Source organism: Pongo abelii, chromosome 8, assembly GCF_028885655.2.
Source record: "Pongo abelii isolate AG06213 chromosome 8, NHGRI_mPonAbe1-v2.0_pri, whole genome shotgun sequence".
Lineage (NCBI taxonomy): Eukaryota > Metazoa > Chordata > Mammalia > Primates > Hominidae > Pongo > Pongo abelii.
The window spans coordinates 27,603,635-27,627,457 of NC_071993.2; the positions used below are offsets into that span (position 1 = coordinate 27,603,635).

Genomic DNA, 23,823 nt, shown 5'->3' on the forward strand with positions numbered 1-23,823 from the left:
TAAATTCATGATCCAAAATTTCAAGTGAGCCCAACAGTTTTATTTCCCATTTCCATTCATTCTCCTATTCCTACACAATTTACTTCCTCCATTAACCACTCATTCCCCCTCTCCCAACCATATTCTCTCTATTGGTGACCTTGATTCTATCAATTTCCACAACCCCCCACCTAACAGTTTACCAAAATTCCAACTTTATTTTGTATTATGAGATAAATTATCTGTGCCCTTCTGTCAGACAAAATCCAAGAATTGTTTGTAATCCTCTATTCCATCTCATTTCTTTCCACCTCTTGTAAACCCACTGCAATCGGAATTTAACCCCTGCTACTCCACTAAAATTGCTCTTTATCAGGTACACCAATGACCTACTGCTAAATCAAATGGTTAGTTCTCACTTGGCCCATCAATAGAATTTCACATCGCTGATCACTCCCCTCATCATAGAAATATTTTCTTCCAGGATACCATTCTCACCTAACTCACTGGCAGCTCCTTCTCACCTTGGTTCCTGGCTTCTCTTCTCTGTCTTGTGAACCTTCAAGTGCTCTATAACTCAGTATTTACATCTCACTTCTGGTTACACTCACTCCCTGGGTGATCTCATCCAAACATGTGGACTTAACATACATATAAATATAATCTCCTATTTTTAATTCTAGCTCAGACCTATCCCATACCTCCAAAGTGGTATATCCAAGTTACTCAACACTTTCATTTTTATCTCTCACACTTAACATACCTAAGACTAAATTTCTAACCTTTGTCCCCCAGATCTGCTCCACTCACAGCCTTTTAAAACCTCACTAAAGGCTGGGCACGGTGGCTCACGCCTGTAATCCCAGCACTTTGGGAGGCCGAGGCAGGTGGATCACCTGAGGTCAGGAGTTCGAGACCAGCCTGGCTAACATGGTAAAACCCTGTTTCTACTAAAAACACAAAAAATTAGCTGGGCGTGGTGGCTCGCGCCTGTAATCCCAGCTAGTCTGGAGGCTGAGGCAGGAGAATCGCTTGAACCTGGGAGGTGGAGGTTGCACTGAGCCGAGATCACGCCATTGCACTCCACCTTGGGCAACAATAGCGAAACTCTGTCTCAAAAACAAAAACAAAACAAAAATCTCAGTAAATGTCAATTCTATCCTTCTAATTGTTGAGACCAAAAATCTTGTGGTCCTTTTTGACTCCTCTTTTCTCTTATACCCTACGTTCCAATAAGAAATCCTATTAGTTCTACTTTCAAAAATGAACAAGTAGGACACCCTATTACTTCAGAGCCTTTGCTCAAACTGTTCCTTTGGTCAGAAATGTTCCTTTTTCAGATAAATGCGGTTTATTCCATCTTCTTCAGATTTTCTCTCAAATGTCACCTTCTCCATCAATCGCACCTTGAACACTCCATTTAAAACTGTAAGCCTTCTCTCAAAACTCCCAATCCTCTTTACCCTGCTCTACTTTTTCCTCCATACACTTTTATTCTTTTAACATACTCTACTTTTTCTTACATGACATATCAGTGTCCAATTACTGCTTTTAGAGTTTAAACTCCAAGAACACAGAGATTATTTATTCTATCCCAGCAGCTAAAATAGGGCCTAGCACTTAATAGATACTATTAAATATTTAACAAATTAATCGACTATAAACTAGCATTTATCCATTCTATTCATTCAAGAAATATACATTGTCTAACACGTTTTAGATAGTGGAGTTACAAAGATCAGTAAGAGGTACAGGTAAAGAAGGACCATTTATTAAATATCTACTATGTGTCAAGCACATACATTATCTGTCAGGCTCTAAAGTAATTTCTTCAAGGTCTCATAGCTAGTAAGTATAAAAATGAATTTCAAACATTAGTCAGCTTGACTCTGAAGTCCACATTCACTCCACTACACCAGGCTGCTCCTTCATAAATTATACTATCCCCTGCCATAAAGCAAGATTTGATCCTTGGCTGCTATTATTTATCCCAAAATACTAATGTTTCTAATACTTTTGGATACAATTTTACCTATTCTAGAATACACTGTAGAATCAAATATCGACCTTATATAGAGTGTCAATTAGAGAATGTATGAAGAAGGCAAGGCAATCTTCTTAACTTACGCCTTTAACATGTTCAAAGGTAACATTTTTCATCTGGACAGGATCTACTGCAGAATCAAGCCCTGTTGTTGTCCGGAAGCGGACTAAAGGGAAGAAAAGAAATGTTTACATTTGATAGATTAATAACATTCCAATCACCTTATTTTTTAGATGCAAGAAAGCAAAGCCTAGAAAAATTAAATGTCTAAGTGACCTAACTTCACATATCAAATCAGAGTGAGGAATAGAAACTAGGTCTTCTGAATTTCTTTTTTTTTTTTTTTTCTTGACGGAGTCTTGCTCTGTTACCAGGCTGGAGTACAGTGGCATGATCTTGGCTCACTGCAACCTCTACCTCCCAGGTTCAAGTGATTCTCCTGCCTCAGCCTCCCAAGTAGCTGGGATTACAGGCATGCGCCACCAAACCCGGCTAATTTTGTATTTTTAGCAGAGACAGGGTTTTGCCATGTTGGTCAGGCTGGTCTTGAACTCCTGACCCAGGTGATCCACCCGCCTCAGCCTCCCAAAGTGCTGGGATTACGGGCATGAGCCACCACGCCCAGCCGGTCTTCTGGATGTCTAAATCATCTTCAAAGATTAAGTGATTCACATTAAAAAGACATATTTCGGCTGCTTTGCCTATGGAGTAGCCATTCTTTTATTCCTTTACTTTCTTAATAAATTTGAAAAAATAAATAATAAAGACTGGGCGTGGTGGCTCACACCTGTAATCCCAGCACTTTGGGAGGCTGAGGCGGGCAGATCACAAGGTCAGGAGATCGAGACCATCTTGGCTAACATGGTGAAACTCAGTCTCTACTAAAAATACAAAAAATTAGCTGGGCATGGTGGTGCAAGCCTGTAGTCCCAGCTACTCGGGAGGCTGAGGCAGGGGAATTGCTTGAACCCCGGGAGGCGGAGGCTGCAGCGAGCCGAGATTGCCCCACTGCACTCCAGCCTGGGCAACAGAGCGAGACTCCGTCTCAAAAAAAATAAATGAAATGAAATGAAATAAAATAAAATGACCTATTTGTACTTTTCAGTTAATAAAATCAAAAATTATTTTCTACTTCTCATTGTAGTATCTAATGATAGAAATCTTAAATCAAAGTTTCTCAAACTTTGGTGTGAATAAAACTCACTTGAGAAATATGTTAATTCTCAGGCCACAGCACAGGGCCCAGGAGAATTTGCATTTTTAACAAACACTTCGATTATTCTAATTGGTCACAGGTCTACACTTTGAAATACATTGCCTTAAAGTTAGCAGAAAACACTGACACACATTAATAAAAAATTGAGGCTTAACACATTATTACACTTCTCATGTAGTCTTCTTCCTCTGACAACTGTTATTACCTGCCCTCAAATGACCTATCAATTATGACATCATTAAGTCTGACAAGCAAGACAGAAAAAGTCTGATAGGACAGTAAAATATTTGAGATCAATTTTGGGGAACTATTACAAAGATTTCTTAAGTCTTTCCCACTCAGAAACTTCCAAACTAGAGCAGTTATAAATGAGTAAATTGTGCAATTTCTGATTTCCTCAGAAGAAGCCCAAAATACTGTTAAGATAGGCTAAAAAATGAGCTGGCAAAATATGGAATTAAGAAGAAATGCTTAATAAATCAGGAACACAGAAGCTGGGAAAACAAATTTAAAATAGTAATTCTAGAACAAACACCAATAGTTTTGGCCCACAAAGTATTTTTAAAGAATCTGTACATATCCTTAATATTAAAGAGAATAGAGAACACAGGGTGAAAACTGCATAGTCGTGGAAAAGGTAATTGGAACCACTTAAGTCTGACACTATTGCTTAATTTCAGATAAGCAAACTAAAAAAAGGGAAACATTTAATGTGATTTTATGAATAAACTGAATTTGTTTATCTTTGAAATAGAAGACTATTTCAGCTTGTACTGCTATTATAAAATTCTACATAATTTTAAAATTAATTAATTAATTTTCCTTTCACCCTGTTGACCAGGATAATTTTTAAATTTTATAATTGGACAGGTATCATTTTCTAAAAATCTGGGAAACTAACCACTACTAGGAATGAAAGCCTAATTCTAGAACTATAAACATTAATATGCTCTTTCGTTAAGGGTTAGATTAGGCATTAAAAGGAATCATGTATTTAAAGGAATAAGAAATAAGATAGATAAATAAAAAAAGCTTTTACCAGATAAAAATGGGTTTTTTAAAAGTCCATAAATGCCGAATAGCAGCAGAACAAAGAGAATCAGACGGGTTCGCCTTAGGGAATCTAGGAGAGAAAGAAAAAGCTTTACATGAAATCACATTAATCAAATATGACACCTCAATGAAATGCAAATATTAGGTTATTGTTGATAATCATATTTCATCACATCCAATTTTGGAATCTGGCATTCTTTCTCACAACTGCTATGATTTCCTGTAAGTACCCTATTATCAAAAACTTAAGGCCAAGCATGGTGGCTCATGCCTGTAATCCCAGCATTTTAAGAGGTCAAGGCAGGAGGATCACTTGATCCCTGGAGTTCAAGACCAGCCTGGACAACATGGCAAGATTCCATCTCTACAAAAATTAGCTGGGCGTGGTGGCACACGCCTGTGATCCTAGCTACTCAGGAGGCTGAGGTGAGAGGATCACTTGAACCCAGAAAGTTAAGGCTGCAATGAGCCATGATTGCACCACTGCACTCTGGCTTAGGCAATGAAGCAAGACCGTGTCTCTGTGTCTCAAAAACAAACACAAACAAAAAACAAAGAAACAAAAACCTTTATGAAGTCATTCACATTTCCTGTTCTCCAATTTGTTTTCTCTCGAGAAAGGGAAACCATCAGCAGTATCTCCATTTCTACATAGATTAAGTTACAAACATAGTGGAATTTAATCAATAGATAGATGGTCTCAGAAAAGTTACTTAAAACTTAAATGTAGGACTATGACTTCCTTTCAGTTACTCTTCTCAAACATGGACGGTGTCAATTCAACTTACCATTGGTTTTTTGTGTGAGTGCTTGAGCTTTCAGAAAACCTTCCGCAAAACCAGTCTTAAATGCATCTTGGTGAGCTTCAGGTATGTTTTTGGTTTTCATGAGTTTGTCCAAACTCTCAACATCTGATCCTCTGTCCCGCAAAAGAAACCCCTGAATACACAAACAACACATCAGTACTGGTTAACGATGCAGTGATACTTCCCAACAATGTTGTGACCACTCAAAAAAATTCACTAAAATTCTGTAATTTTTACTGCCAATGTGAAGAAACAGATTAAGACTCAGCATTGAATTAATCAATAACTAGGTAACTAACACTAGATCATATTCCTGCATCAATCAGTTAATAATATAAAGAAAGTGGCATCATTCTCTGCATGAACACTATACTCAAAACAGGTCACATATTATCTTACAGTTTGATTGGCTTAATGTTCATATCCCTTTATCTTTGCTAGAGGAAAAAATCTCATTAATTTACTAAACGTCTACTAAGCACCGTTCGTATACTTGGCCTTATATAAGTTCTGAAGATGTAAAGACAAATAAACCACTGATCTTAAAGTTTTCAGTCTACTGGAAAAAGATATCTAAATAGCTAAGTTTCTTAAATCATTTTGACATTATGTCAGAAGTATTACGTATGGTGGTAAATCAATGCTACCTCAGGAATATAGAAAAGGTCTTATAGAGAACAGGACATCTAAAACAAAGGGAATAAACACCACGAACAATCTGACGGAGGCGTGAAACAATAGCCTTCAGTGCTCAAGAACTATAAGCAATCTTATATAAGACTTCAATGCCAAGAGAGGAGCAGGGAAACAGAGGGGCATATTGAATGGTGAGAAGAGAAACATGGCAGGTAGAGACCAAATTGACGAAATTCCCAGTGTATCAGGTGGAAGTAAGCAATAAAGCAGAGTAATATAACTAGATCATCATTTTAGAAAGATTGATGGGTGGCAGTCTGGAGGCTGGACTGAACGCAGCAAGACTAGAGGCAAGGAGACTAAACAAGTATTCATTAGAGTAATTTAGGCAACAAATAGTTACAGCCTATAGTTATAGCCTATCTATGGCAGTGGAACAGATGTAAGAAATATTTAGGAGGTTGGATCAACAGGACTTTAGTGGTTAATGGATGTGGGAGTTGAGGCAACATGGACAAACGTAGGTTGATAGCCAGGTTTTTAGCTTGGGTGGATGCTGCTCATTAATACAGAGAACACCTCAACAGGTGTAGGTTTGTGGGGAAAAAAATCTAGTAAGTGGAGAGGCAAGTCTGGCGCCCAGAAGAGTTAGAGGTATAATGATTACACAGGTTACTAATCCCTTATTATTAGTGGAAAGAAGGAAGAATATCTATCTATCAGCCAACAAAAGAAATCAGATATTGAAGCTCCTCACTCTAACAACTTGAAAATATTTGCTTTTTTGGATCATAAAAAGGTCTAATTACCTTCACGAATGATGGCGCTATATTCTGTGTTTCAGCTAATCTCTCGGAGGTAGACTGGAGACGTCGTGTCCTTGATTTCAAAGTTTTAAAACCCCGAGACTGTATGAAAACTAAATAAAACAATACCATTCACTGTCACTGTAAATTGTTACAGGAAAAGAAAAATGCCTAAGATTCTAAAGTCTGACACCCTACCTGTATATCCTAGTCTATCTAATTTGCCTGACACTTCAATATGTTTTCCTTTGTTTCCTTCTTTTTTGTAGAGACGGGGTCTCCTTTTATTACCCAGGCTGGCCTTGAACTCCTGGGCTCAAGCAATCCTCTTGCCTCAGCCTCCCAAAGTGCTGGGATTAGGTCTGAGAGTTTAAATCTACCATGCCCAGCCTATGGTTTTTTTCTATCGTCCTTTTTTCAAAAGGAACTTTATTTATTTATTTATTTGAGACGGAGTTTCGCTCTTGTTGCCTAGGCTGCAGTGCAAGGCATCGCTGCTCACGGCAACCTCTGCCTCCTGGGTTCAAGCAACTATCTTGCCTCGGCCTCCTGACCTCAGGTGATCCACCTGCCTTGGCCTCCCAAAGTGCTGGGATTATTGGTATGAGCCACTGCGCCTGGCCTATTTTTTATGTTGATAGAGGATAAAAGTAAATAGAGAAGTCAGAGGGTTATACAATATAATTTTAAAAACTAAGTATCAACTCTGATAAACTGTGATTTAAAAAAAAAAACCCAACCAAGTAATTAAAATAGATTGAATCTACACAATTGATTTTTACATGTTTTTGATAATTACATAATGTTTTTGAAAAACAGGTAAGTGTATCAAATTAGTGTCTTCTAATTTCTCAAGCCCCAATCCCACTTCCCAGAAGTATAACCTGTTAACAATTCTGACTACCCTTGTATGCACGCACATACATGCTCTTTCTATAAAAACTACTCTAGAAATAGTTCCTAATTTTTTGCAATTTTCATTTTTCATGCATATTTTTCAGAACAGAACAGTGCATTCAGTTTAATGGCTGTTTATACTTTTCCAATTATCAGAGTGCAATTCATTCAACCATTTCCCTGAACATTATTTGTTTTCTGGTTTTTATTGCTGGAAACAATACTGTGGTGAACATTCTTGTACATGTATGTCAGCAGATGTAGATTGAATTCCTAAAAGAAACACTGTTAAGGTTTAAATTTTGTTTGACACTAAGAGATTACTTTCTAAAAAAGGCTGTTATCAATTTATGTTCCCACCAATGCTTATGAGTTTCCTTTTCTTCATATCCTTGCCAACACTAAATAATACGAAGCTTTTAAATTTGTACAAGTCTGACGGGCAAAAATAACAGTACCTTGTTTTACTTTGCATTTCCCAGATTACAAGTGTGGGAAAATTTTGAAAAGCTTCCTCTGTATTTTTATTGACTATTTTTATTTTTTTTTTTTTAGTAAATTGACCATGCATGTCCTTTGCACATTTTTCCATTTTTATTTAGAGAATATGGATGTTACAGATAGTAACCTTTAGTTATACATATTGTAAACATTTATTTTAATGTGTCTTTGTCTTTCGATCATATACAGTAATTTATTAGGTCAGTGTAGCCATACCTTTGTTGTGTTTTCTGCATTTTAACTTGATTAGAGTTTCATTGCCAAACTAAGACTTTAAAGGTAGTCTACTCACCTCTAATATTTTCAGTTTTATATTTTTGTTTTCAGCCCTTTAACATATTTGGAACTTTTTTTTTGGTAGGATGTAAGAAAAGAACTTGATTTTTCCAAAACAGCCACTTAGGCTGATAACATTTGATAATCCATCATTTGCTTATTGATTTAAAATTCTTAATTTTGTTGCACTGATGTATGCCAGCACTAGGTTAAATTTTTTAATTTTAGTTATTTGTAATACTACGCTGCTGATTTCCATGTCTAAATATCTGTATTTTCATATACTTAAGTAGGGTAAAATCCCCTTCATTAGTATTCTTTTAACATGTTCTCAGTTATTCCAAATTAAGTTTAAAATCAAGTTCTCAATTTCCCAAGTGGGTCATTGGAGTTTTGATTGGGGTTGTATTGACTTTATAAATTTGGGCGTAAATTGATACTGTTATAATACCTAGTTCTTCCAAATAGGATTATGGCCTTCTCTTATTTTATTTCACTCAGTTCCCCTTTCATTTCCTTCAGTAAAGCTTCATACACACACGTGTGTACGTGTATATATATGTATGTCGTATATTTCTTGTCAGGATAAAACATTTAATGGGTTTTAAAGAACCTGTAAATAAAACCTGCTGCTAGAATATAAGAAAGCTATTGATTTTTATGCATTTATCTGGTATGGACAATGCAGTGAACTCTTTACTTCAACAGCCTTTTGGATAATTTTCTTGAATTTTCTGGTAAACAATCGTATCACCTGCTAATTATAATTTTACTCCTTCTTTTGACTTATATATGGCTCATTTTGTTTTCTTTTAAATCATATTGTTCAGAATCTCCAAATTAATGCTGAAAAAAACCAGGATACTCCATGTTTCTCAAATTAACAGGAACACAATAGATGTTTAATAAATTTTAAAAGTTTCCTTCCATTTCTAACTTTCTAAGAGTTTTCAGGAAGCACAGCAATTAAAATATATCATGTCTTTTTATCATACATTGAAATAATGATATTTTTCTTTTCTAATCAATATGGTAAATTGACTTACTAATAATCTTAAATCACTTTTGTATTCCTTAATCATGATATAATATTTTTAGCACATTTCTAGATTTGCTTTCTTCAGATTTTATTTAGGATTTCTGTTGTTAAGTGAAACACATCTATTTTGTTCCTCTGTCGTGCTTGTGTGTGTATATACATACAGACAGACAGACATATATACATATACACATTTTTTAGATAGGATCTTGCTGTCACTCAAGCTGAAGTATGGTGGCATGATCATAGCTCACTGTAACCTTGAACTTTGGGCTCAAGCAAACCTCTCACCTCAGCCTCCCAAGTATCCAGAACTACAGGGGCATGATACCACGACGGGCCAATTTTTGTTGCTGTTGTTGAGATGTTGTCCAGGTTTGTTTTGAACTCCTGGCCTCAAGCGATCATCCCAAAGTGTTGGGATTACAGGTGTGATCCACAGTGTCTGGCCTTATGCTAATACTAACAAGTTTTACTAACAGCAATCTCATGGAATAAATAGGGAAGTCTATTCTATCTTTTTATTTTTAATAAGGTTTTAAATTAACAAGAAACTCAAGATTCTAGAAGAACGCAGCCATAAAATCTATCCAAACCTAGTGCCTCTGGGGCAAAGGAACAATATTTTTAAAATACTGTCTTTTAAACTTCATGGTTATTATCCTGTCTCTTCTTGGGTTAACTTTGTTAATTTATTGCTTAGATAATTATCCATTTCAACATATTTTTATTTATGACATAAAGTTACACATACTACCTTGCCAATTTTAAAACCTTCACATATCCATGGCAATTCCCACTCATACTTCTAATGCTGTTTGTATTTTCCTGTTGTTTCTTAATCAGAATTGTTAAGTTGTTCCATTTTGTTTTTTTACACTAAATTTGTTTTTGGTTTAATTAAAACTATTTCCACCTATTATTTTAAAATGTTTGCTTTGTGTGTATTAATGTCTTCTATTATTTTTCAGAAATTCAATTTATTTTCCATCTTTATGCCTTAATTTTTTTTTTTTTTGAGACAAAGTCTTGCTCTGTTGCCCAGGATGGAGGCTCCATCTTGGCTCACTGCAACTTCCATCTCCCAGGTTCAAGTGATTATCCTGCCTCAGCCTCCTGAGTAGCTAGGACTAGAGGCATTTGCCACCACGCCCAGCTAATTTTTGTATATCTTGGTAGAGACGGGGTTTTGCCATGTCAGCCAGGCTGGTCTCAAACTCCTGACCTCAAGTTATCTGCCCGCCTCAGCCTCCCAAAGTGTTGGAATTATAGGTGCGAGCCACCATGTCCAGCCCATCTTGATTTCTTTTCTTTTTTTTGAGATGGAGTTTCACTCTTGTTGCCCAGGCTGGAGTGCAATGGCACAATCTCGGCTTACCGCAACCTCCACCTCCGGGGTTCAAGAGATTTTCCTACCTCAGCCTCCCGAGTAGCTGAGATTATAGGCATGCGCCACCACGCCTGGCTAATTTTGTATTTTTTTTAGTAGAGAACGGGGTTTCACCATGTTGGCCATGCCGGTCTTGAACTCCCGACCTCAGGTGATCTGCCTGCCTCAGCCTCCCAAAGTGCTGGGATTACAGGCATAAGCCACTGCACCCAGCCTGATTTCTCAGTAAATTATATAACACCCTCAACGTCATTTTGTCCTCACCAAAAGAGTCTGATACACAGATTTTCACTGTGGTTCATTACTGAGTGTCTGTAATCTCAGTTTTGATTTCCATTCAGTCGTGAGACATTTAGAAAAGGGTTTTAAAAATTTCAAGTATTTAGGTTTTTTTTTTTTTTTTAGACGGAGTCTCGCTCTGTTGCCAGGCTGGAGTGCAGTGGTGTGGTCTTGGCTCACTGCAACCTCCACCTACTGGGTTCAAGTGATTCTCCTGCCCCAGCCTCCCAAGTAGCTGGGATTACAGGCACACACCACCATGCCTGGCTAATTTTTGTATTTTTAGGAGAGATGGGGTTTCACTATGTTGGCCAAGCTGGTCTTGAACTTCTGACCTTGTGATCCACCCTCCTCAGCCTCCCAAAGTGCTGGGATTACAGGCGTGAGCCACTGTGCCCAGCCGTATTTAGGTATTTTTTAAGCTGTCTTTTCTGTTACTGGATTTTTGGCTTTATTTTCTGACATTGAGAGAATCTGACCTCAGAGTTACAACATTAGGAAAATTTATTAAGATAGTTTTCATGCCCTAGGTAACACATGCTCAGTTTTTATAAACCTTCCAACAATAGCTAAAAACGTTATCAGCTGTCTTCTTCTGTCTTCTGCATTAACTATTTCTTCAGAGGGTTATTGGTCTCTTTGCTGAACTTGGTGCCTCTCTTTTATGCTTTAAGTTTTCCTCAAATATGTGGATTCTTGGTAATCCATTTGTATTTATAAATAAGAATACAGTGATCAGGGCCTGGTGCCGTGGCTCACGCTGTGATCCCAACACTTTGGGAGGCCAAGGCAGGCGGATCACCTAAGGTCAGGAGTTCTGAGACCAGCCCGGCCAACATGGTGAAACCCCGTCTCTACTAAAAACACAAAAATTAGCTGGGTCTGGTGGTGGGAACCTATAATCCCAGCTCCTCGGAAGGCTGAGGCAGGAGAATTGCTTGAACCCAGGAAGTGCCATTGCACTCTGCCCTGGGTCACAAGAGGAAAACTCCATCTCAAAAACAAAACAAAACAAAACAAATACAGTCATCAGTATTGACTACAAATGGGTATCCTCAACACTAGCAAAAGTAAATATATTCAGAATATAAAACATGGACTATGCTGAATGAGCAGAATACCTTTAGTAAATGTATAATTCAAAACCAAAGGAATCTGGGGTGCTATCTTATTTCTTTCCTTGGCATCAATGCTCAAACCAGGAGTCTCCACAGACAGACGTCCCTCGACACACACACACACACACACACACACACACACAGACGTCTTATTAGAAAGGTGTTTTTTGCTAATTTATCTAAAGGTTAAAGGCCGTATCTGTACTGTGATTGGCCCATTTCTGGCAATCTTCAACTGTTTATTCCATCCCATCCCAGAGTCCAATTTTACTGGCTCTGCAAGTGGGGTTTTTCCTGAGTTCTACTACTGGAAGCAGAAGTACCTACCTCTTTCATGACACCATTAGTCCCATGAAGGTAGAAAACATGTCTTTTTCATTTACAGTGATCACTATCACCTGACATCTATCACTAGTGCCTTGTATTCAAAAATTAGATAATAAATGCAAGTTTGATTTTACTGTCAATTTGATGTCACCTATTTTACAACTTACTGAAAGCCCTCAAATTTCTGGTCCGTTAACGAAACCCTTCTGTTGTTGCTCTTTTTTTCTCATATATATATATAAAATTAATTTCAATGGGCTTTTGAAAGTGAGGATGAGTAAGCAAATGTGCTTAGTCATTTATCTTGAAACAAGTGTAGATAAGTTCCCTGGAGTTTGATTTATTGTGGCACTATCACGCTCAAAATTTAGCTCCTATATATTTTCCAGATTAAAAATTATACAGAAGTACCCAAACTCATCAATTCCAAATACTCTTTAGGTCCTGTGAATTGCAAATGAATGTTTAGAATCATTAATACCATTAAGAAAGATAAATCAGACTATAGTAAATAAATATATTTTTTTTTCCAAAATTTATGGTTGTTGCTTCATACCTGGCCAGTACTGAAGATCTGAACAAATGCTTTGAAGAGCTCTTGAATGATGTCGATACAAGCAAGAGGAACGTAACGTACTAAATATATCTAAGTTACCTGGAGGGAAAGTGCAAAAAATAAATTTTCTAATTTCCAAACCAAAAAACTAAAATACTATGAAATATAAATAATTCTATCAAATATTAGGGAAATCACAATATGAGTTTCAACTTTTATTTATCCATGATATGACTGCTTTTATGAAAATATCTAAAGCATTGCTAATTTAACTACCTTACATCTCACAGTTCTTCCGTTTACTAGCTATCACTTGTTGGTTACATTATTTATTTATTTTTTTTGAGAGGGAGTCTCACTCTGTCGCCCAGGCTGGAGTGCAGTGGTGCGATCTCAGCTCACCGCAAGCTCCGCCTCCTGGGTTCACGCCATTCTCCTGCCTCGGCCTCCCGAGTAGCTGGGACTACAGGCGTCCGCCACCATGCCCGGCTAATTTTTTGTATTTTTAGTAGAGACGGGGTTTCACTGTGTTAGCCAGGATGTGGTCTCGATCTCCTGACCTCGTGATCCACCCACCTCGGCCTCCCAAAGTGCTGGGATTACAGGTGTGAGCCACCGCACCCAGCCTACATTATCTTTTTTATCTGGCATACAAATGTAGCTGCTAATGAAACTAAATTCAAATTAACAGTGATAAAAGATGGCCCGCGCAGTGGCTCACGCCTGTAATTCCAGCACTTTGGGAGGTGGAGGTGGGTGGATCACCTGAGGTCGGGAGTTTGAGAGCAGCCTGAGCAACATGGAGAAACCCCATCTCTACTAAAAATACGAAATTAGCCAGGTGTGGTGGCACATGCCTGTAATCTCAGCTACTCGGGAGGCTGAGGCAGGAGAATCACTTGAAAGCAGGAGGGAGAGGTTGTGGTGAGCTGAGATCGCGCCACTGCACTCCCACCTGGGCAACAAGAGTGAAACTCCATCTCAAAAACCTAACAAAACCAAACCAGTGATAGAAGACGTACTGTGTTTAAGGCCAGACGCAGTGCCTCACGCCTGTAATCCCAGCACTTTGGGAGGCTGAGGCAGGTGGATCACGAGGTCAGGAGATACAGACCATCCTGGCTAACACGGTGAAACCTTGTCTCTACTAAAAATACAAAAATTAGCCGGGCGTAGTGGCGGATGCCTGTAGTCCCAGCTGCTTGGGAGGCTGAGGCAGGAGAATGGCATGAACCGGGGAGGCAAAGCTTACAGTGAGCCGAGATTGCCCCACTGCACTCCAGCCTGGGCAACAGAGAGAGACTCATCTCTTAAAAAAAAAAAAAAAAAGATGTACTGTGTTTAGGCTAAAATTACTTTTAGTTAAGAACATAAAGAGATAAAAAACTGCTGTTTCTTAGAGACTATTTCAAAAGCTCTAATGGTATAATAAAACACTGTAAATCATAGCTACTATTATCTTTCCCTCATAAAGCTTCCCTAGTCATTGGGTAAAAAGAAAGGTCAAGCCATGAATACTTCATTGATCCTTCCTAACTGCTTCTCTTGACTAGTGTGTCTCATCCTACTTTACATCCAAGATCCTAGGAAAAAGATCATCAGCAGCAACAGCAGAAACAAACAGTGGTTATCATCTATTTGTGTGTCTCAGTTAGAATTCAGGGACTTTTCAAGGTCCCTTAGCATCCAGTCAAAAAATCCCTTCCTATTACCTCTGCCTGCCTAAAACCAGCAAGCAGCTGGTGGTATGAGGAACAATCTTAAGAGTAAATGTAAATACGCAGACTAGAAGAGCAGTAGGAATAATCATAATAACATAACAAAAACAATTTTATTCTATTGAACACTTAGTATGGGCCAAATATTTTATAAGAAGGCAAATTTAGGCAGAGGCAAACTTTTAGTCTAAGCCCCTAAGCTCAAAACCATTTCATTTTTTCCTCACACTTGCGGTTTTTTATGCCCTTACACTGAAATAAAGGCAAAGGAAGGGTAAAGACTTAATTAATGAATTAAGTTTATGCAAAGGACAGCTTCAAATCAAACCTTCATTATAAACTATTCAAACCTGCTATTTTGTTCCTGGACTTTTATGGCCTGTTTAAGTGCCATCCAAAGAAAAACTCAAAGTTGACATCCCATTTCAGACTAGTATGAACCCACTTATTACACTACCATACTATTACAAGATTCAAATTTAAAAAATGTAGACATTGCACAAAAGGGATAATAACTGTTTTTTTAATCAATGTATTCTCAAAGATTAAGTATGTTTCCTGGAATTAAATGTGTGTCACCTAAAATTAAAACAAAACCCGCCCCCCCATTCTGCTAAATGCAATGTGGTATGCTGGATCAGATCCTGGAAAAGGAAAAGGACATTTGCAGAGAACTAGTGATTTGGTGAAAACAAATTTTGGTGAAATTCAAACAGTCTGTAGTTTAGTTAAAAATACCGTACCAATGTTAGGCCGGGCACGGTGGCTCACGCCTATAATCCCAGCACTTTGGGAGGCTGAGGCAGGTGGATCACCAGGTCAGGAAATCAAGATCATCCTGGCTAACACGGTGAAACCCCATCTCTACTAAAAATACAAAAAATTAGCCGGGCATGGTGGCGGGCACTTGTAGTCCCAGCTACTTGGGAGGCTGAGGCAGGAGAATGGCGTGAACCCAGGAGGCAGAGCTTGCAGTGAGCGGAGATCGCGCCACTGCACTCTAGCCTGGCTGACAGAAGGAGACTCCGTCTCAAAAAAAAAAAAATTATCGTACCAATGTTAATTTCCTAGTTTTAACAAATGTAACATGGTTATGTAAGATGTCAAAATTAGTGGAAGCAGAATTCTGTACTATCTTTGCAACTTTCCTGTAAATCTAGTATTATTCCAATATGAAAAATTGCAAAAAAAAAAAAAAACAACACCTCAGGAAGGAACCCAGCCCACAGTAAATGCTACCGTAAAAGCTAATAAATGGTATCTATAATTATTAATAGTGCTAAAATATTTAATTGGAACAAAAAATAAATTAACATACCGTATTTATTTTCAAAGAAGGATTGTGCAGAGACATGGGACGTATGCCAATGGGAAGAAATGTTTTTGCCTTTACAAAATCCAGGAAGTAGATTTTCTACCAGCTGATCAATTTGTCCAATTTTTAATTCAGATAATCCAAGGTCCCTTAAGTTAAGTGAAGGCTGTAAAAGATTGGGTCAACCAGGTATGCATTAATATTATCAAGATATTTAACCTAAGGAGTACATATTATCAGTTAAAACAATTAGATTTTAAAAGTCTAACAAATATATTTCCTTTTTTTAATATTTAAAAATAAATTGTGCAAATATTTTTACTGTTCGTTTTACTGAGATCAGTCATATGAGGTTTGACATAGGTTAAAAAATTATATTCCTAATGGTATCCTTAAATAAAGAGATGACATTTCAGCATGAATGAGAAAAACATTTTTTTTTTTTTAAATCAAACCCAAACCACTACTGTCCTAAGCATTATGGTTCACAGAATCAAGTGAAATGTATGGTATTTTTTCCTTCTCTCCATACAAGGGTACTCTGATGAAGAGCTAGTCTATCAACTATTGATCAAGCATTTATAATGACAAGAGTGTAAAAGTAACTACCTGCAGGGTTACAAAGTATGTTATATAAAGTCCGGGTGATTTTCCCCAACAGTGTAGAACTGATTGGAGGATAATAGTAAGGTTCTTGAATTGGGGAAATTCCATTCAAATGATAATCCTCACCAGTCCATGGAGCTTTTAAGCCCCTAAGCGACCATAAACAAAAGCCCACTTGACAAAGAAATGGTATGCTTGGTTACCACAGGACATCTCACTCCTCTGGCCTCATTGCTTAGATCCTTCCTTGAACTCAGAGGTTCTAAAGTTACCCATATCTTCTAATAAGGAAGAAAATTAAAGTCAAAACTGTGTGAAAATCAGGCAAAAAAGTCTAAAAATCACAAATATGTGTGAATATATACCCACTTTTAAACAACAGGATAGGGGTTATTTTCTTGTCCACATGAGCTGAAAGAGAGGCACTTAAAGGCAAGTAACAATTACATGTTACTCAAACCCAAAACAGCTAAGGTGGGAGGATCGTTTGAGGCCAGGAGTTTGAGACCAGCCTGGGCAACATGGTAAGACATCATCTTGATGAAAAATTAAAAAATTAGCTGGGCATGGTGGTATGCGCCCGCAACACCAGCTACTCAGGAGAAATGTTTGAGCCCAGGAGCTGGAGGTTGCAGTGAGCTATGATAGTGTCACTGCACTTCAGCCTGGGCTACAAAGGGGAGACCCTGTCTCTAAAAATAAAGTTTTTTTTAAAAGAGGCGTGGACACGGATTATATAGCTCTGGACTGATGTCTGGGAATATGGTACTTTTTAAATTAGCTATAACTCATATTCTTAGAATTCATTTTCTCAATACTAACATAACTATAAAATATACTTTATTTCCTAATAGTAAGGATCAAAGGCAGAGATCATGCCTTACTCATCTACACATCCTAGCATACAACATGACGGCACATAGTAAAAGACAGTTAAAGGCATGATGAAATAAAATACTTAAAAGTACTTTTTAAGCTATTAAAAATGACAAAGGCGGCTTAGGGACAGGGGCAAACAAAAAGCCATCCAAGGGTCTGGAATATCTCAAAAAATTCAAGGAAAGAAAAAATTAAAGAGATAGGTTATGGCCAAACTGTGAAGAGCCATGTTTGAATTTAATTCTCTAAGTAATATGATTAGTTCTGTCTTATGGAAGAAAATGGAGAACTAAGGAAGATAGACTGGCCTAGCATGGTGGCTCAAGCCTGTAATCCCAACACTTTGAGAGGCTGAGGTGGCAGGACTGCTTCAGGCCAGGAGTTCGAGATCAGCCTGGTCAAGAAAGCAAGACCCTGTCTTTACAAAAAATTTAAAAATGATAAAACAAACAAACAAAGAAACTAGACTGGATGAGAGAGAAGGCTGATGGAACAAGTGAAAGACGGCAAGAACCTGAACTAAGCCGTGACTAAGAAGGATGGACAAAACGAATCATAGACAACAGGCATTTGGAGAAACCCGCAGTGTACAGGGATTGAGAGGGAGAAGGGTTCTGGACGGATGTGCCAGTTATCGGTTGTGTCCAAGCTCTTCTTCATCCTTTTTGCTGGCTCCATGAACATGGATCTTTACCCTTCGAATATTTTTCCTTTGCCAATTGAAACAATGTTAAGCTTCGTCAGGAAGTCACTGAACATACACCATAGGAAGAGAGGTTTTGATTCCTGGTGGTGGTATGCTCATTCAGCAGGTTCCTGTCTGTAACCATGGTTTCTATAGCATCTGGCTCCTGTCAATTGTGCAGTTTCACCAAACCCTGGCTCCTGGAGTGCACAATGGCCAGCAGGACCTAGCAGCTTCTCTAGTAGGACATATCCCCAGGAAGAGCTTTTCCCAGTATCCTAGAGGGCAGACTTCCCAGATTTCTAGCATGTTACCCTGGCATGACATCACAGCAACTTTTCTACCATTCAGTGAGCCAAGGCCATGCGTTCGCCAACAATGTCAGGATCTCAGCCCTAGGGGTGGAGAACTCTTCCTGACTCTATCTCAGCCCTAGAAGTATGAGCTGCTCCCTAAATCTGCTGATCCTTTTTTATTTTTTTAAGAGTTTTCTTTACTTCTTAAATCCCTACCTATTCTACTTCCCTGTAAAAACAGGGGTTTTTTTTAGATTAAACCAAAAATGAGATTACATTTTTATATTTATTTATTCATTTATGAGACAGAGTCTTGTTGTCACCCAGGCTGGAGTGCAGTGGTGCGATCTCGGCTCACAGCGACCTCTGCCTCCTGGGCTCAAGTGATTCTCCTGTCTCAGCCTCCCGAGTAGCTGGGACTACAGGCGCACGCCACCACACCCGGCTAATTTTTGTATTTCTAGTAGAGATGGGATTTTACCATATTGGTCAGGCTAGTCTTGAACTCCTGACCTCAGGTGATCCTTGAACAACACAGATTAGAGCTGCACAGATCCACAGATACATGGACTTTCTCTGGTCTCTGCCACCAGAGACAGCAAGACCAATCCCTCCTCTTCCTCCTCAGCCCACTCAACTTGAAGATAATGAAGATCTTTATGATGGTCCACTTCTACTTAATGAATGGTAAATATATTTTCTCTTCCTTGTGATTTTCTTAATAACATTTTCTTTTCTCCTTCTTAATTTATTGTAAGAATACAGTACATAATACATAAAATATACAAAATATATGTTAATGCACCGTTTATTTTATCGGCAAGGCTTCCCAGTCAATAGTAGGACATTAGTAGTTAAGTTTCTCAGGAGTCAAAAATTATACTCAAATTTCTGACTACGGAGGAGGGACAATATCCTTAATCCTTCATTTGTTTAAGGGTCAACTGTATATCAAAAAGGCTTTCTCACACACAACCAGGATGAAGACTTACCTCACTGCTGGGAGCCTCATGCTCAGGAACTACATCTCGATGCTGGTTTTGAGAAACTGACACTCCACTGAGAGAAACAGAAGTGTTTTTTGGTGTATGGAAGGCATTGATGAGATGACTCAGAGGAACTGTAACCTAGAAAAAGATAAAAGTTAAAAATTAGGTAGTTTTTTTTTTTTTTTTTTTAAATAAACAGAACAATCTCCTTTTTCTTGTCAGGATTTGTTAACAGTTAAAGGTACATTATATATCAACCCTGAATACTAAAAACTGTAAGTACTCAGATTTACTGCTGGTGAGACAAAAATTGGTATATTCTTTCAGGATATTATTCTGAATATGTAAATCAAAAGTATCAAAAATACATGCATTTTTTGTTTCTAGCAATCCACCTTCTAGGAATTTATTCTAAGGAAATAATCTGACAAGTACTTGCACATGCATAGAGAATAACTCTCATCGAAACATTTTAAAAATAGTAGAAAGCTGGAAACATCCAGCATTAGAGGAGCGGCAAAATAAATGATACCACCAGTCGGGTGCAGTGGCTCACGCCTGTAATCCCAGCACTCTGGGAGACCAAGGCGGGCAGATCACTTGAGGTCAGGAGTTCAAGACCAGCCTGACCAACACAGTGAAACCCCATCTCTACCAAAAAATACAACAATTAGATGGGTGTGATGGTGTGCGCCTGTAGTCTCAGCTACTTGGGAGGCTGTGGTAGGAGAATTGCTTGATCTCAGGAGGCGGAGGTTGCAGTGAGCTGTGATCATGCCACTGCACTCTAGCCAGGGCAACAGGGTGAGACCTGTCTCAAAAAAAAAAAGAAACTACCACAGAATGAAATACATCCAACATTAAAAAAAAATAGTAAGTAGGCCGGGAACGGTGGCTCACGCCTGTAATCCCAGCACTTTGGGAGGCCAAGACAGGTAGATACCTGAGGTCAGGAGTTCGAGACCAGCCTGGCCAACGTGGTAAAATCCCATCTCCACTAAAAATAGAAAAAAATTGTCCAGGAATGGTGTTGGGCGCCTGTAATCCCAGATACTTGGGAGGCAGAGGCAGGAGAATCACTCGAACCTGGGAGGCGGAGGTTGCAGTGAGCCAAGATCGTGCCATTGCATTCCAGCCTGGGTGACAAGAGCAAAACTCCATCTCAAAATAAATAAATAAATAAAAATGAAAACAAAAAAACACTTGAGCCCAGGAGGTTGAGGCTGCAGTGAGCTATCATGCCACCACACTCCAGCTTGAGTAACATGGCAAGACCCTGTCTCAAGGAAAAAAAAAAATTACTTAATAAATATTTGTTGAGTAAACGAATAAATTAAATGGGTTCTTATTATATACCAGGTTTAATACTATAGACTTTACTTACATCATCTCATTTAATCCTCAAACAGCTATAATAATGAGTAACAATTATACTTCTTGTTACAGTTCTGTCAGAGACTTTTGAATCAGAGTGACTCCATCTGGAGTAGGGGCAAAATGAGGGTAAATGAGGCTGAGACCTACTGGGTTGCATTCCCAGGAGGTTAGGCATTCTAAGTCACAGGATGAGATAGGGTGTGGACACAAGATACAGGTCATAAAGACTGTGATGATAAAACAGGTGGTAGTAAGGAAGCCAGCCAAATCCCACCAAAACCAATATGGAGAGGAGAGTGACCTCTGCTAGTCCTCACTGCTCATTATGTGCTAATCATAATGCATTAGCATGCTAAAAGATACTCCCACTAGACCATGACAATTTAAAAATGCAATGGCAACGTCAAGAAGTTACCCTATGTGGTCTAAAAAGGGGAGGAACCTTAGGGGTCCCCTTTTCCCTGAAAACTTATGAATAATCACACATTGTTTAGCATAAAATCAAGAAATAACTAACTGTAGGTATCCTTCGTGGAGACGCCCAAGCAGCTCCTCTGCCTATGGAGTACCCCATTCTTTACTCCTTTAGCTTCTTAATAAACTTGCTTTCACTTTATAGACTCTCTCGCCTACTTTTTTTTTTTTTTTTTTTTTGAGATGGAATCTCGCTTTGTCGCCCAGGCTGGAGTGCAGTGGTGCAATCTCGGCTCACTGCAACCACCGCCTCCTGGGTTCAAGTGATTCTCCTGCCTCAGCCTCCCGAGTAGCTGGGACGACAGGCGCAGGCCACCACATCCAGCTATTTTTTTTTGTATTTTTAGTAGAGACGGAGTTTCACCATGTTAGCCAGGATCTTGATCTCCTGACCTCGTGATCCGCTCGCCTCTGCCTCCCAAAGTGCTGGGATTACATGCGTGAGCCCCCGAGTCCGGCGACTCTCTCGAATTCTTGTGTGAGATCCAAGAACCCTCTCTTGGGGTCTGGATCAGGGCCCACTTCCAGTAAAAATTCCAGTGTTTATCTCCTTCAAAACTCAAGTTTGAGTTGAGAAGAATGGCAAACTTAGTTGCCACTGTAATCCTGTTAAGAGGTGGGACCTTTAAGAGGCATTTAGTTCAGGAGGGCTCTGCCCTCATCAATGGACTAACGCCATTACTGTGGGGTACAGACCATTTAATAGATGAAGACAACAAAGATTTAGAATCTGACTCAAAATTCCAGACTTCTCATCCCATGGATATTGATACGCAAATAAATTCGTGACATACTAAGGAATAAAGCTGACTGTAAACTACCTTAAGTATGTATACCCGTGGCTGGGTGCGGTGGCTCACGCCTGTAATCCCAGCGCTTCGGGAGGCCGAGGCGGGCGGATCATGAGGTCAGGAAATGGAGACCATCCTGGCTAACACGGTGAAACCCCATCTCTACTAAAAACACAAAAAATTAGCCGGGCATGGTGGCGGGCACCTGTGGTCCCAGTTACTTGGGAGGCTGAGGCAGGAGAATGGCTTGAACCCGGAAGGCGGAGCTTGCAGTGAGCGGAGATCGCGCCACTGCACTCCAGCCTGGGCGACAGAGCGAGATTCCATCTTAAAAAAATAAATAAATAAAATAAAATAAAAAGTATGCATACCCATGTTTGTCTATAGAAAAAAATGTGTGAAAGAATTTATTCTAGGATACGTATCCCTGAGTAATGAGATTATGGGTGATCTTATTTATATTTTCAGCATTTTTAGCGAAAGAACATGTATTTGTTTTAAGGCTAGTCAAGTGAAGCAATGTATCATTTTTAGAGTCAGAAAGAAACAGTAAGTTCCTTACAGCCTGGGGGCAGTAAAAAGAAAAAAAATAAACAGTAACTTCTTTTGAAACTTTAAAAATAATCAAATCATTTCAAGATACATATTTTCTACCTCTTTGAAAATATTTATTTGAATTAGTTATATCTCTTTTCTTTCACAAAAGGATTTAGGATTGAGCTCTTCTCAATGAGTAAGTTCGTCTTCTGTGTCTTCCTTTTTACCATTTAATTTCAAGTGTATTCAACCAATTAAGCAACCAGGAATTCCAAATGTGTTACCATCTTTCAAAGCAAGAAATGCCTGAGAGTCCTCACTATATTTGAGCCCTGTTAAGACTGCCTAGGGTACATAAAAATCCCTTCATCATCTCTACCAACATCACATACTACTAACTGTCCATTCAGTTGATGGTAAATTCTCCTAAAATCAGGCCTCTCGATGTGAACTAAGGCAAAGAGTTGAGTTTCAAAAACTTTAATACCATATTCAACAGGCCATGTCAGACTTCTTTTTCAAACAATTACTAGGACTTCTCCAAACACTGTCATCTTGGTAAATAGCACCTTCAATGCACTCATCTGATCAAACCCAGAAACACCTCTCCCCATCATCTCTCTTACCTGATCTCTCATGCAATTCCACTTTCTTCAAAATATATCTCATTCCCTTCTTTCCATAACCACTGCAACCGCTTTAATTGGGGGGGGGGGGGGTGGGAGGGTATTTTTAACTGATAACATCTTCCACTCTTGCCCTCTCCTATTCTCCATATAGCAAAAGCCAGTCATCTCTTAAAAATGAAAATCTAATCATGTTTTAAAACTTTCAGTGGTTCCCAATACACTTAAAATGAAATCAGCCATAATATATCCTTACTCCCTGTATGATCTGCCTCAAGTCTTTTCTCCAACCTCTTCTGTCACTACCCCCTTTAATTATTATGTTCTAGCCATACTAGCCTTATTTTTGTTCCTCCAACATGCTAAACCCTTTCCTAACTCAGGACCTCCAGGTATTTTTCTGTATGCCTGTGATACCTGTTCACTCTTCACCTTGCTAAGTCCTACTCATATTTACTTCATATCAATATTAAGAGAAGATTCCACATTTGCTTTGCTCACCTGGTACATTACTGATGCCCAATAACAAGCAGCTGCTTCAGTTTGTTAGCCAGTACTAGCACAAAAAATTAAAAATTCTTAAAATTAGGCGGAGTAAAAGTTACAC

At 38.6% G+C, this 23,823-nt stretch overlaps 1 protein-coding gene across 2 annotated transcripts in view; it reads right to left on the reverse strand.

The window, feature by feature from the left end:
* Positions 1-23,823, reverse strand: part of YME1L1 (YME1 like 1 ATPase) — a 44,514-nt gene that overhangs the window by 19,649 nt on the left and 1,042 nt on the right. Inside the window, 7 exon segments of one of the 2 annotated variants that reach the window (NM_001132958.1) lie at positions 2,107-2,189; positions 4,279-4,362; positions 5,081-5,231; positions 6,544-6,653; positions 12,924-13,022; positions 15,960-16,122; positions 19,415-19,549. In NM_001132958.1, the coding sequence (NP_001126430.1) occupies positions 2,107-2,189; positions 4,279-4,362; positions 5,081-5,231; positions 6,544-6,653; positions 12,924-13,022; positions 15,960-16,122; positions 19,415-19,549 (825 nt within the window). 2 annotated transcript variants of the gene reach the window in all.